Genomic DNA, 14,569 nt, shown 5'->3' with positions numbered 1-14,569 from the left:
GTACGTCCCTGCGCTCCGCCCACACGACAGCCTTTATTCCTGTTTCGTCATGAGCATCCCGCATGCCATTCCATGACCCGGCGTCTCCGTCGGTGGCCCCGCCCCTGCCCTGCGTCCTTTCACATCCCTGTTAACCACGCCGGTCACGCTCATTCTGTTGACCCCACGTCCCTCCCTGAGCCCATTTCCCTACTTTCCACTCTAGTAATTCCTCTGCTGCCCTCTGCCTGATCTCACCCCTCCCACAATCTCGACCAGTTTTGTCACGCCCTGACGAGCCGCCACGCCACGCCACGCCCTTCACGCAACAACTAAGTCCCACGTCTTCAGGTCATGCCCCTCCCAACAGTGCCGTCGCCGGCGTGGTTTCCCACGGTGTCCAGGCCCCGCCCCTCAGGCGCGGGTCACAATTCTTCTTGCGCTCCCCGCCCCTCCTTCTTGGCCAATCCCGGCGCTCTGCCCTTGCCACGCGGCACGACCATGCGTTATACATTGGCCAGGCTTGTCCCGCGCATGCGCATTTCCCCGCGTTCCGTCCTGGCCACTCCCTGAGTTCCCAGGCTGTTCGGTTTCACTTCTACTCTGGCTGGGTGCGCGGCGCTTTATCTCCCCCTGCTGGTGGAGCCTAGTCCTGGGAAGCCACGGAGGAATGGGAGGGGCCCACAAGTTTCTGAAGAAAACCGTCCAGGTCTCAGAGCTAGACTTCAGCGGCATTTGTAGAGTGAAACGGGCCTGCGGATACCTGATCCCGGTCTAAAAATTGACTTTCTTCATATTTCTCCCAGCTCCAAACCCCACAACTCCATGAGCAGAAACCGGGTAGGAAACATAACCGGGGACCGACTGGAACTGTGTTCCTACCAGCCCCCCAGCAGATCTTAAGTGCTAGGCGGATGCATGGCGTTAGCACACTCCTCTGCTTCCTGATGTCTCCTCCCGATGACTTTCCCTAGGCACCTAGTGCCCTCTTGCTGTCTTGGGCCTGTGGAGGCAACACCACACTTAGACCCTCATAGGGGAGGAACAGGGTTCGACGTCTGTTGGCGGTGGGGTGGGAGGGGACCTGGGCCCCGGACCTGCTTTAAGATTAATCTTTATTCCCTCCATTTACAATTCTGAGTCCACAAGAAAAAAGTGAAAAGGTTATTACCAGGTTTTTTTTCTATCCATAAATCTCTAAACGGGCACACCTTGGAGAAGGGCATTTTCCATTAGCCATTCAGTCATTCATTCGTTTAAATCTTGTTTATAGAGTACTATGTTCCAACGACAAATAAGACAAACCTCAAGGAGCTTACAGCCTGAAGTTTCCCACCTTAGGTTTGGATGAGACGAAAACTGATGAGAAAGTAAGGAAGGTGTAGTAAGGAGGTTGGCTAATAGGTGCAAAAGGACTTGGTAAGTGCTGGTCTCTCTCTCTTTTTTTTAAATTCAAGTATAATTGACATATATTAGTTTCAGGTGTACAAAATAATGACTCAATATGTGTATATATTGCGAAACGATCACCACAATGAGTCTAGTTAACATCCATCACCACACATATAATTTTTTTTCTTGTGTTGAGAACGTTTAAGATCTACTCTTTTAGCAGCTTTCAAATATGCAGTATGGTATTATTAACTATAGTCACCATTCTGTATATTACATCCTCCTGACTTATTTATATTATAACTGGAAATTTATGCCTTTTGACCACCTTCACACATTTCGCCCACCCCCCACACCCTGCTTCTGGCAACCACCAGTCTCTTCTCTGTATCTATGAGTTTGGTTTTTATTTTTGTTTGTTTTTTAGATTCCACATATAAGTGAGATCATCCAGTATTTTGTCTCTCTCTGACTTATTTCACTCAGCATAATGCCCTCCAGGTCCATTTGTTTGTTTGTTTTTGAGAAGCACAGTTTTTCTTGATTTTTAGTCTGAAGGGAAATCCTGATTCCTCATCATGATGATACTGTGAACTAAACAGGAAAGTGTCATAAGGAGTTTCATACAGATCCCCTCGATGTAAACTGTTGCCGCAATTAGAAAGCACGGTGCGTTAAATCAGTGCAATGAACCGCCCAAACTTTCTTGTTCGTTCAAGATCACAGAGCTTCAGTGGTATGGCTTTATTCAGGGCGGCTTTAGATCATCATTCCCTATGATGGCAAGTAAGTTTCAACTCACATGTCAACTGAATAACTGCCTTGGGAAGTTTTGTGGCTGAGTTCATGCTCAGGAGAGAGAAGTTCTGTAATAGATTAACAGTGTCTGTTGTGGGTGAAGGATGGATGAAAGGCTGCAAGCAACCATCTATCTGGCATCTCTGATTTATAGTAATAGAGGTCTTGCATGCATATCTTTTAGGTGGTCCTCAAAAACAACATTTCTTTCTTTCTTTTTTATTTTTGAGGAAGATTAGCCCTGAGCTAACATCTGCTGCCATTCCTCCTCTTTCTGCTGAAGAAGACCGGCCATGAGCTAACATCTGTGCCCATCTTCCTCTACTTTATATGTGGGACGCCTACCACAGCATGGCTTGCCAAGTCCACACCCGGGATCTGAACCGGTGAACCCTGGGCCTCCGAAGCAGAATGTGCGCACTTAACTGCTGCGTCACCGGGCCGGCACCCAAAACAACATTTCTTAGTATAAAGCTTTTAGTGATTTTCAGACAGTAGAAGGGTCAAGGTCACTGTCGCTGGCCAAAATTTAAGAGCAGAAACTGACTTGTTGATTAATTCGTATGCTTTGTATATCAACCAGAACGAGGGCTGTTTAGGATTCTGTTATGAAAATGAGAGCATCTAACCTAAAAGGTACATGGCCCAATGGCCCCGCCACCTCTTTATAGATGTTGGCAAAGGAAGTACCTATAGGCAAGGCTAGATGTGACTGAGTGACACCAACTGGCAGCCAAACAGAAGATTAAGGATGAGAAACACTACTCTCTAGAGCATGGCTGCAATAATTTTAGCCTAGAAAAAAATCATGACTTGCCAAAACTATGAGAAAACTCTTAATATAACACCCAAGCAACAGTGCAAAGAGTTAAACGTGTAGGAAGAAATGTCAGTAAAGTCTTGCTTTTACTACATGGGACTCCTTATGATGTATTGGTCTTCATGCGCAGGATGAGACACGCAGGCACACATGCATTCCATTTAAGAAGCTGTCCTTTCAATTCCTATCTCAGAAATGTAAAGTTGGCAGAATTACACTCACTCAGTTTATCTGAATTAATCTTTATTTCTAAACAGTAGAGATTAACTTTCTCTGAACTAGTAAAATGTTACCCTGTGGAAAAAAAGACAAAGTTCATAATGGTTATGGCTGTTGATTAGCCTGCAAAATTTGATGAGTCTTCCAAATATCGTAGCTTCACATTTTTTTTCTCACCTTAAAAAGGGCTTAAAGTATGGGAGTGGAGACAAAAATATTCCAAAGCCCAGAGTTCTTTGTTTACCAAAGATACTAGAATTTGTTTTTCTCTGGCTAGGAATGTAAAAATAAAAATTGCAGTGTACCTCATGATACTTCATTTCCACAGTCTCAAGCTTCTTAGAATGCCAATTTTGGATTCAAATAAGTCAATTTAATTTTATTAAATTACCAAATATTCATGGCCCATGAGAAATGCAAAATTGATCCAAATATTGTCTTTGCTCTCCAGGAACTTAAAATTTGTAAGACACAGAAGCAAATCATGTTGGTGATAGATGTGTGTACAAATGTGAACAAAATGCCGTGTGAATACAGGAGAAGGAGAGAATAAAAAATTAGTAGATTGGACAAGTCTACAACAAATAATAAAAATCTATAATAAAAACAAAAGAAAAAGGTTTCTCAAAGGAGGTGATAATTGAGATGGACCTGTAACAATGGCTAAGATGTTTAAAGGTGAGGAATGAAAACTCACAGTATTCAAGTTAAGGAAATAGCATGAGAACACAAAGGATAGAGGTAGGACATGGCCCACTGCAGGACTAGCTGGTGGAATGGCTCAGAGGAAGATGGGAAGCGTCATCAGTGTAGATGCACCTGAAAAACCAAGTTGGGTTCAGATCTTAGAGGCCAAAGAGTTTGTATTCTCTGACATAGGCCCTGGGCTGCTGATGAAGATTTCAATGTGAATGACTTCAATGTAAAAGACAAGAAGAAGGACAATGGAAGGTAGGAAGAGCGTTCAATGACAGTGAGTTTTAGATGTGTCTGTACTTACTAACCATGGGCTCTTGGACTGGAAGCCCATATGTGCCCAGGGCTCCAGCAACCAGGCAGTTATTCTTTCTCATTAGCCATCTTAATAAAAAAAAATGAGTTTATTTTAATAATAATTTCAGAATATGGAAGAAATGATGTTAAAATCTCATAGGATGCTTGATTTTACACACACAAACATATTTGGTTCCCTTTTATCTCCTGTTCTTCCTTGTGTGAGTTATTCCCATTAAGCCAAACAGAAGGAGAGAAAAGGTACCACATAAAGGCCTAAATAATGTTTCTAAAGTTTGTAGGATGTTCAGCAGTGTCCCGGGCCTCTACCCACTAGATGCCAGTAGCACCCCTCCTCCATTTGGAGACAACCAAAAATGTCTCCAGACATTGCCAAAATGTCTTTTTGAGGAAAAAATCCAACCCTCCCTCTCCCAGTGGAGAACCACTGAGTTAAAATATAATATTTTTCATGACAGACAAAAATAATTTATCTCTCCATGCGTCTTAGTACTGACAATTTAAGGAGAATAACATGTTTTACCTCCTAATTATACTGAAAATATCAGACTAATTGCTATAAACATCTTGATATTGTTTATTATAATGTATATCGATTTCATTCCAATTTAAACGATGAAAGATCACATTTATTCAAAATTCTACAACTTCTATAAAATTATTGAGTGGAGCCATTAGTTTAAAAGTGCAAAGTTTTTGTCTTATGAAAAGTTCCCATGTTCAGCTATTAAAGGTTTTATTTGATTTCTTTTAATGTGTCACAGCCAGTTGTATTTCCCAAAACCCAATAAAAAATGTACGGAGTAAAGTTACATTTGAAATGGTTTGGTTTCACAGTTTACTGTAGTAGATTTAGGTGCTACAGGTTTAGTAAATGTCTGTTTGTGACAATGAAACAGAATACTCAGGGTCAAAATTCAAAAGCGACATTGGTCCTCCCTGCCTCTTGTTTTATTGCAGGTAAATGGAGTATACATATGCTCCAATGAACTTTAAAAGGCCTCTTGCGTGAATCAAAAGAATGATTCATGTGTTTTCTTTTCATGTGATCTCATATTTAATTTACCCTCCAGAGCAATAGATCAATAGTTGTGTGCCAAGAAACTGCTTTTCAATAGTGTTGTGTAGTACGAAAAAACATGGAGAAATCAATTTCTTTTTCCTGTCTGGAGTCTCAGTGCCTTTTGTATTGCTCATAGCAACAGTAATCTCAACTTTTTGTCTACATTCTCTAAACCCTGAACATTGGAAGTAAATGGTAACATATTCAGAATGATTGAAATGGCTTTATTTGTCATTGTTACCACTGTTACTGCTAAATTATTAAGCTCGTATATGAAGCTGGTGAAATAAAGCAAGTTTACTATGGGTTCTCTGGAGGTTTAATACTTAAAATTGTCTATGAAAATAAAGACTAAGTTTGTGCAAGGTTTTGAAAAGTGGAAGAAAAAAACACAGTGTGTTGAGAGACAAGAACAATAATATCTAGTTCTGTGTTCCACCTATTTTATTGAGCTATCTATCAAGCTCTTTAATTATTAAATCATTTTTAGCTCGTTCTAAGTGATCCATACCTTGTAAGAGTCTTCATATTTTAAGTCAATTTATTGACATCTTATTTTATCATTATACTTTTTCTATTCACCTGAAGGGAGCTATAAAAGTTGATATTTTTAATCATTCCCTTTTTGGCTGCTGTTTCTTTTGCTATTGTCAAATACCTTTTCTAAGCAAATACTGGGATATAGAAAAATTAAAACTGTAATTATAGACTATTTAGAAAATAGGAATGAGATCACTGTACATTTATACTTCCTCTGTCATGTGGCCAGAACACTACTCCAAGGAAAATTGATAGCCACAGATATTTTCATTATTAACTGAGAAAGATTAAAAATAAATAAGCCTATTAGCCAACCCACAAGTTATAAAAAGAACAAGAAAACCAGTATAATGACAATGGGACTTCATACATGTACATGAGATTGACGAATCAGAAAGTAAAGAATTGAAAATTAAATCCAAGATTTTATTCTTTGATTAAACAACAGCAAAAATAGATAAAGCTCTGGCAAGAATAATGAGAAATGAGAAAAAAATTAATATATACACTAGAATACATAAAGGGAATATAGCAATGAATGTAGATATTTTATGGGAAATATTGTATAAAGTCCATGAGAATACTGGGAAATCTTTATTTATTTATTTGTTTTTGCTTTTTCTCCCCAAATCCCCCAAGTACATAGTTGTATATTTTTAGTTGTGGGTCCTTCTAGTTGTGGCATGTGGGACACCACCTCAACATGGCCTGATGAGCAGTGCCACGTCTGGGCCCAGGATCCGAACTGGTGAAACCCTGGGCCGTTGAAGTGGAGCACATGAACTTAACCACTTGGCCATGGGGCCAGCCTCTGGAAAATCTTAATGAAATGAATGATCCTCTTGGAAATTGTAACCAGCCAAAATGGACTCAGAAAGAAATATGAAACCTGCAATAAATGACAATATAAAAAAATGATTTTTTTTTTTCTGGTGAGGAAGATTGACTCCAAGCTAACATCTGTTGCTGGTCTTCCTCTTTTTGCTTGAGGGAAGATTGTCCCTGAGCTAATATCTGTGCCAATCTTCCACTTATTTTATATGTGGGATGCCACCGCAGCATGGCTTGATGAGCAGTGTGTAGGTCTATGCCCAGGATCTGAACCCGTGAACCCCAGGCCGCCAAAGCAGAGTGTGCAAACTTAACTGGTATGCCACCGGGCTGGCCTCAGAAATGAAAATTTTGAAAGAACTCTTCCCCCAAAATATATATGGTCCAGATTCTTCAACTCTGAATTCTTTATTTCTTCTGCATTTTTAAGTGTTTGTAAACATAGACAATGTTAGTAATCTTTCTATACCATTTTCAGGATGGTAATATAAGGGCTGGAAAAAAATAAATTTGAAGAATCAGAACTTGAAAAGGAACCCAAGTGATATTCTTCTATGAAAAAAAGTTTTAAAAAATCTAAGGAAAACCACAGCAATTAAGTCCAGAAGCATGTTAAAATCATCAAACTGAGCTGATATAAGGGTTGGATCAATGTAGTTTATTAATATAATGCACCAAACGATAAAAACTCTGGAATCATATTAATAGATGCTGAAAAGGCAGTTGAGAAAATTCGTCACCAATTATTGATAAAGAGGATTTTTAGTAAGCTAGAAATAAAAGGAGACTTTAGTCTCATGACATCATATTCAAAGTGACCCACCAGACCCTGTGGAGGAGCAGCATTCCCATTAGAGTGAGGAAGAAGACAAGGGTCCATGTTATTCCCACCATTACATCACCCTATTTTGATAGTGCTGCCACAATGAGACAAAATAACAACATCACACAAGAACACACAAGAAGATCCAAGGCTAAGGAAAGTGTGTTTCAACTGTTTAAATATATTAACATTGGTCATTCATGCTGGTGGTATTATGGATATTTTGTACTTTTCTCTTTTTGCTTCTCTATTTTCTGTACAGAACTACTTTTTCGATCTTTTTTTTATCGTTCTTTTTTTTTATCATTTTTAAAATGGGACAAGAACATTGAGAAATCATAATTCCAAAGAGAAGAGATTTTCTTCTCTTTTCAAATGAATGGCTTACACTATGATTCAGTATTTCACTGTCTTCAATCCTAGTCACACAAATGACTAAGTAAAAGCAAATGGAGAAGTTAGTTACTTTTAAGAAGTGCAAGATTAAGGGAAAGCTGAATCAGATTTCTATGTCTCTAACATGGCTCTATTCCTAAATGCAAATATTCAGCTTGGTTACCATCTCTATCTATTGGCTTTTCCTTCCCATGATGACTTTATCTAGTCTAACTTTTCCCAAGATAACTTCATCCAGTCTGACTTTGTTTTCAGGGCTTAGTTATGTGAGCTCTTCCTTCTAGGAAGTTGCCGTTTCACCTGATAGTGAAATTGCTAGAATGACTGGGCTAACTTTAGGCTGCTTCTCCCTCTAGTACAATTTTTCCTGACTCTTGTGCCCTTCCAACCAAGGTGAAGGAGAGGAGAAAAAGCTTCCTCAGGTGGAGTCAGCAAACAGAGATGGGTCATCTATGATAAAATATCACCCTAACTAGGAGGGGGAAATGTTAAGACTCTCAAAGTGTTGCAGAAGTGTAGTTGTTGATATTTTTCTGATTGTTGCTGTAAAGATCCAGATTTTGTAGGGCCAGCCCCAGTGACCTAGTGGTTAAGTTCAGCGCGCTCTGCTTTGGTGGCCTGGGTTTGGTTCTCAGGTGCAGATCTACACCACTTATCTGTCAGTGGGTCTGTCAGTGGCCATGCTGTGGTGGCAGCTCACATACAGAAAGAGGAAGATTGGCAGTGGATGTTAGCTCAGGGTGAATCTTCCTCAGAAAAAAAAAAATCCAGATTTTCTAGTTAACATCAAGATCACCCAATCTAATTTTTTCATTCATGGTTTTCAAGTAACAAGGTGGAATTTGGGGACCGAATTCATGAAGAGGCAGCATGGTAGAGAGGAAAGGCCAGACATTGACCTGCTGGGGGGCTTCTATTGGCATCTATAGAATGCCCACCAGGGATAAGATTCTCTTCCATTCATTATCTTAATCCTCAGAGCATCTCTGAGGTTTTGTTGCAATTCAGTTTTGACCAACAATGACCCAAGATGCAGTGCGGTTCAGGGTGGTGGAGATAGGGTTCAACTATAAGTCAGCCAGGTTGATAAAGTGACACTCATTCCATTCCCCTCCTTGCCACCAATACCTTAAACACTGGATCCTCAGTTCCCTCATATGTAAGATGATTAAAACAACAGCAATTGTGAGGGGCTGTTTCAAGGATTAGAGAAATACTCTAGCAGACCTAGTTCATGGTAGGTAGCTCTTAATTAGTGTTCTATAGCTGCACAGACCAATGTAATCACTAGCCACACATGGCTAATTAAATTAAATTAATAAAAAGTCAGTTTCTCAGTAGCACTACCCCATTTCACCTGCTCAATAGCCAACTATGTCTAGTGGCTACCATATTGGATAGCGCAGATATAGAGTATTTCCATCATCACAGAATGTTCCATTGGACAGCACTGCTCTATATCATCAACTTTGATTTTACACAACTGCCAGATCTTAGGGCTGGCCAAAACCATTCCCTTTGAGTTGGAAGCTCTCCTCGGATGTTTACCTGCAGAGGTGAGAGTCAGGTGAGGCCATTCTTGGAAGGGTGTCCTTTGTTCACCAGAGATAGAAAGGAGTGATGTTCGTTTCCCAAATTAAGAAGCCTACCTATGAGCCAGATCTTTTAGCCCTGAAGAGGTGGGAAGTTCATGCCAAGGAAAACCTCCAGAGAGGACTGACTTTTTTCCACCATGCACTTAACCAACAACAACAGAAGGGGTGGGGGAAGATTCCGACTTGGAGTCAGCAGAGGAAACATTCTTTGGAGGTAGAGTTTGGAAAGGACAACTGATCTGTTTTCCAAACAGATTTTCGTAAATAACTGACAGGAGATGGGCTGCTTCTATGAAAGTATTAACCCAAATGATGGAGGTTAATCATTAAACCTTTCAGGTGGTGGCTTGCTTGTTTCACTGATATTCTAATCTGGGTCACAGAATGGCTAAGGCAGCTTTAAGTGAAGGGTGGATTTTTTCCCCTCCTTTTGCCTTGTGTTTTACACTCTGAGAGAATGTTGTGGCTGCTCTTTTTTCTGGTGACTGCTATTCATGCTGAACTCTGTCAACCAGGTATGTAGCCTTGAAACTCAAAAATAGATTAACAGTTTTCTAAATGATTGACAAGTCTTTGACTGAAAGACCTCTTTATTTTTCTAAATCTGCGGACATGTTGTGGCTTGAAAGTTGAGCCTGTGACTGTTTCATGAGTTTGAAAGAAAATTTTAAACCGTCTAACATGATTGCAGTTAACTTTCAGGAATATTTGGGGCAGTTTAATTACAGTTCTGTTGATTTGAATTGCATTAAATATTAGGATTCATCAGGCTTTGTTTTGGCAGATTTTATCATCATGTACTGCTCTCTCTTTTTTTCTTTCTGGCAGGTGCAGAAAATGCTTTTAAAGTGAGACTTAGTATCAGAACAGCTCTGGGAGATAAAGCAGTAAGTGGAGAACCTGTGTGTTCACTTTAAATTTTGTTTGCTAATACCATTGTGCTTTCTCTAACAATAAGCCTTTCTGCAGAGTTGTCTTAAACTTGTATAGATTACTTCTAAAGACCTCAAATCTGTTATTTTCTTAAAGTAAAAAATTACAGTAAAACAGAAATTGTTAAGAAAATAACTTTGCCTAAAGTATTTCATCTGCAATGTATGCTAGAAAATATGTGAAGTTTTGTATTACACAAAACAATTTTGCAAACTTGAACATTGCAACCCAGCATAGTGGAGCAAAGGGGCCTGAGTCAGGCACTCAGGTCTGGGTTGGGCTCTGCTCCTCACTGCTATGGTCATTTGAATTTTGTCAGACTCAGTTTTCTAGTCATTGAAAAGAGGGATGTTCCACACACATAAGATCTTTCACAGCACAAAATTCCAGTTCTAGCGTGAAGTTTCTTCAATTCTTCTGAGATATCAAAGTACCAACAGGAAATATATGCTTATGAAATGGAAGCTAAAAAATACTCATGGGGCTTATGTAGCTATAGGAACAATAAAGACTGTCAAATGAATAAGATAGCATTCTGCAATTCTAGTTTCAGTTTTCCAGTGTGGGCTGTGAAAATTTTCCCTAATAGAATGTGATATTAAGGTGCTTCAGACTAGAAACAATAAAAGAGTTTTAAAGAAACTTAGAGGTATTCTGTTTGCAGTTCAATCCACCAATGTATTATTTTATTCACTCAGTGAGTAATAATCATCATAACAGCCAGCATTTATTGAGAACTGAGTTTGCTTTCTAGCTGGGACCCTGCTAAGCACTTTGCTCACATCAGCTCATTCAGCCCTCACAATACCTCTTTGAGGAAGGTAGTATAGGTATTCTCATTCTCAGTAGATGGATGAGAAAACCAAGGTGCAAAGAAATTAAGTGACCTACTCAAGATCTCAAGCCAGCAAATGGCAGAGGTAAGATTTGAACCCAGGCAGCCTGACTGTAGAATCCACTCTCTCTACCAGTGTGTAGGGTTGCTTATCCCAGGATCCTCTGAGGGCAGGCACCATGCTGTATGCTGGGGATGCAATGCAGCTAAAATCAGGCTTGTCCCTGCCCTTGTGGAGCTTATAGTAGTGGGAGAATTGGTTGTCCATTAAATATTCAATGAACCAAATGCGAATGTGCAACCTTGACAAGTATTACAGGAAGGAGAAGTACATGGGGGCTTTGGCCTCATCAGGGGCCTCGGTACCTGGCATTTGCCATGAGGTCTAAAACACGAGTAGAAGTGAACCAGGGGATAAAAGAAAAAAAGGCAGAGGGAACAGCATGTGCAAGGGCTTATTACAGGAAGGAACTTGGTGAGAGTGTGGGATGGAAGGAAGGCTGAGGTGTCTGGAACTGGAGCAGAGAGGAGGAGCAAGGCACGTGATGAGTTTAGAGAAAAAGGAGGGGTCAGGCCAAAGAATGTGTGGACTGTGTTAGGGAGTTTTGATATTATCTTTAAAGCAAGTGGAAGTTTTATGGAAGAGGCGTCACGGTAGAATTAGTGTTTGGGAGAGACTTGTGCTACAGCGTGGAAGACAGTTTGAAGGGGCCTAGGGTAGAAAGGAGGAATCAGGAGGTGATTGGAGTAGTGTAGGTGAGACATGATGTCCATTTGGAGTACAGTGTGCGGGTGGAGAGAGAGTAGTTAAGGGATTCGAGAGCCACAGGGATGTTGTGACAAGGAAGGGAGAAGGAGGGGTCAAGATGAAGCAACTGGATGGGTGATGGCCCTTTTATGAGTCAGGGAACCAGGTACAGACAAGAACAGGCTTTAATTTTGGACTTGATGAGTTTGAGGCATTATTAACGAATAGGCAAGGACAGAGGGGCTTGAGCTATACATTCCTGAGTCGCTTGCACTAAAGTAATAATGGAAGCTTGGAGTAGATGACCGTTCTGAGGGAGAAAGTACAGAGTGACGGGAGGAAAGGGTCTAGCATAGAGCTTTTAGGTTCTCCAAAACTTGAAGCTCCTGTAGAAGAAGGTGAACCTGTAAAGGGGCAGAGGGACAGGAGGAAAACCAGGAGAATGTCATATTATAAAAAAGAAGAAAATGCTTCAAGATGAAGGGAGTGTTCAAGAGCGTCAAATGCTGTTGAGAGGCCAAGGAAGATGAGACTGAAAACTACTCATTGCGTTAAGCAATGTGGAGGTCATTGGTAACTTTGGAGGTAGCTGTTTTTCTGGAATGGTGGAAATGGAAGGCAGATAATGGAGGGAGTTAAGAAGAAGTGGGCAGTGAACATGTAAAGATGGAATTATGGACAACTCCTTTGAGAATTTTGGCTGTGAAGGGCAGGAGAGAGACAGAAGTAGGTGGAAGGAGGATTGAGTAAAGTGACTTGGTTTTGCTGTTGTTTTAATGGGAAAGACTTGAATGTGGTTAAAAGTCAATGGACTCAAAGTTGAATGCACAGAAGAAAGGGGGGAAATGGATATTGTTTAGACCCTGAGAAGGGCAGAAGAGAAGAGTTCCTAATAGAGGTGGATGGAATAGCCACTGAAAGGAGGAGAAACATCACATCTGACCTTTTTTTTTTTTAAAGATTAACACCTGAGCTAACAACTATTGCCAATCTTCTTTTTTTTTTTCCTGCTTTTTCTCCCCAAATCCTCCCAAAACATAGTTGTATATTTTAGTTGTAAGTCCTTCTAGTTGTGGCATGTGGGACGCCGCCTCAGCACGGCCTAATGAGTGGTGCCATGTCCGTGCCTAGGATCTGAATTGTTGAAACCCTGGGCCGCCAAAGCAGAGCGTGTGAACTTAACCACTCGGCCACAGGGCCAGCCCACATCTGACCTTTCAAAGAGGAATGTGGATAGGATGTGTGTCTATCGAGGAAGTTTTACATTTGGTGTCAGGAGGATGGGGAGTTTAAGTTGATCACTTGAGAAATATCTCTAAATTATGAAACAAGAACGTCTAGTGAGAGTGAGGAATGAGGGAAAGCATTGAGATTTGGGGTACCTGAAAGAAGTTTGAAATAGTCACTGTGAACTGTGAGGGAGAGAAAACTGATGGAGAAATCTAAGGGATTCCCAGGTAATTTGAGAGTAGGTCATCATGAATTTAGAGTTAAACCAACAAACCCTGTTTTGTGACTTTCTCCAGTTACGCTTGATTACTTGCCTAAAATGTGGAGTCAGCCACATTAGTCTGCTAGGGCTGCTGTAACAAAGTACCACAGACTGGGTGGCTTAAACAATAGAAATTGATTTTCTTTCGGTTCTGGAGCCTACAAATCCAAGATCATGGTGTCAGCAGGGTTGGTTTTTTCTGAGGTCCTTGAGGGAAGGCTTTGTTCCAGGCCTTTCTCCTTGGCTTGTAGACGGCCGTCTTCTCCCTGTGTCTTCATATTGTCTTCCTTCTGTACGTGTCTGTGTTCAAATTTCCTCTTCTTACAAGGACACCGGTCATATTGGTTTAGGGCCTACCCTAATGATCTCATTTCAACCTAATCACTTCTGTAAAAGACAGTATCTCCAAACCTGGTTACCTTCTTAGGTACTGGGTGTTAGGACTGCAGCATATAAATGGGGAGGGGGGGCCACAATTCAGCCCATAATGTACGCACACACTCAAGTTTCCAGCTAAGAAAATGAAAATAAAAATTGTACCAATGTTAACAAAGGAAAGGAAGCTGAGAGGGGGAGTCAGTTTATGAGTGAAGAGAGAAAGGGAACGGACTGTATATGTCCAGGATAAGAAGTCTAAGTGCCCTATTTGTTGACCTGCTACTAATACTGCAGATTCTGAAGAAGATAATGCAATGAGAAACACTCCACACTTGGAATGATAGAATGTCCAGGAAACTCTATCCTGAACATTATGGTGACATGATTTATCATGGTCTCCAGTCTTTAGTGTATGAAGAAAATGAGATGGGGGGGGGGCGCCACACCACTGTGGCTACAATTAGATTCCAATGGACTGTTTTTTACCCCATGCCTCTTCACTTTACATTTTCTGTTTTACTTCTCTTTCAGTATGCTTGGGATACAAATGAAGAATATCTCTTCAAAGCGATGGTGGCTTTCTCCATGAGAAAAGTTGCCAACAGAGAAAAAACAGAGTAAGTAAACAGTGAAAAATCTTGATTATTTGCAGTATTATTTGAGACAGTACATTAATTCAAAACTCGATCTTGAAAATAATTTTTTAACCAATT

General features: G+C 40.5%; 1 protein-coding gene across 7 annotated transcripts in view; it reads left to right on the top strand.

Moving 5' to 3' along the window:
- CLTRN (collectrin, amino acid transport regulator) overlaps positions 1 to 14,569 on the top strand; it is a 42,743-nt gene that overhangs the window by 136 nt on the left and 28,038 nt on the right. Inside the window, exons 1-6 of one of the 7 annotated variants that reach the window (XM_070603765.1) lie at positions 528 to 819; positions 1,253 to 1,398; positions 2,404 to 2,582; positions 4,088 to 4,159; positions 10,299 to 10,357; positions 14,388 to 14,473. In XM_070603765.1, coding sequence (XP_070459866.1) covers positions 4,153 to 4,159; positions 10,299 to 10,357; positions 14,388 to 14,473 — 152 coding nt within the window. In that variant the 5' untranslated portion in view covers positions 528 to 819; positions 1,253 to 1,398; positions 2,404 to 2,582; positions 4,088 to 4,152. Of the gene's footprint in view, positions 1 to 527; positions 820 to 1,252; positions 1,399 to 2,399; positions 4,160 to 9,819; positions 9,986 to 10,298; positions 10,358 to 14,387; positions 14,474 to 14,569 lie in introns of those variants that run through there. The other 6 variants (XM_070603766.1, XM_070603767.1, XM_070603768.1 and 3 more) reach the window with 6 other exon arrangements.

This window comes from Equus przewalskii, chromosome X, assembly GCF_037783145.1.
Source record: "Equus przewalskii isolate Varuska chromosome X, EquPr2, whole genome shotgun sequence".
Classification (NCBI taxonomy): domain Eukaryota; kingdom Metazoa; phylum Chordata; class Mammalia; order Perissodactyla; family Equidae; genus Equus; species Equus przewalskii.
This window is presented reverse-complemented; position numbering and strand designations above follow the sequence as displayed.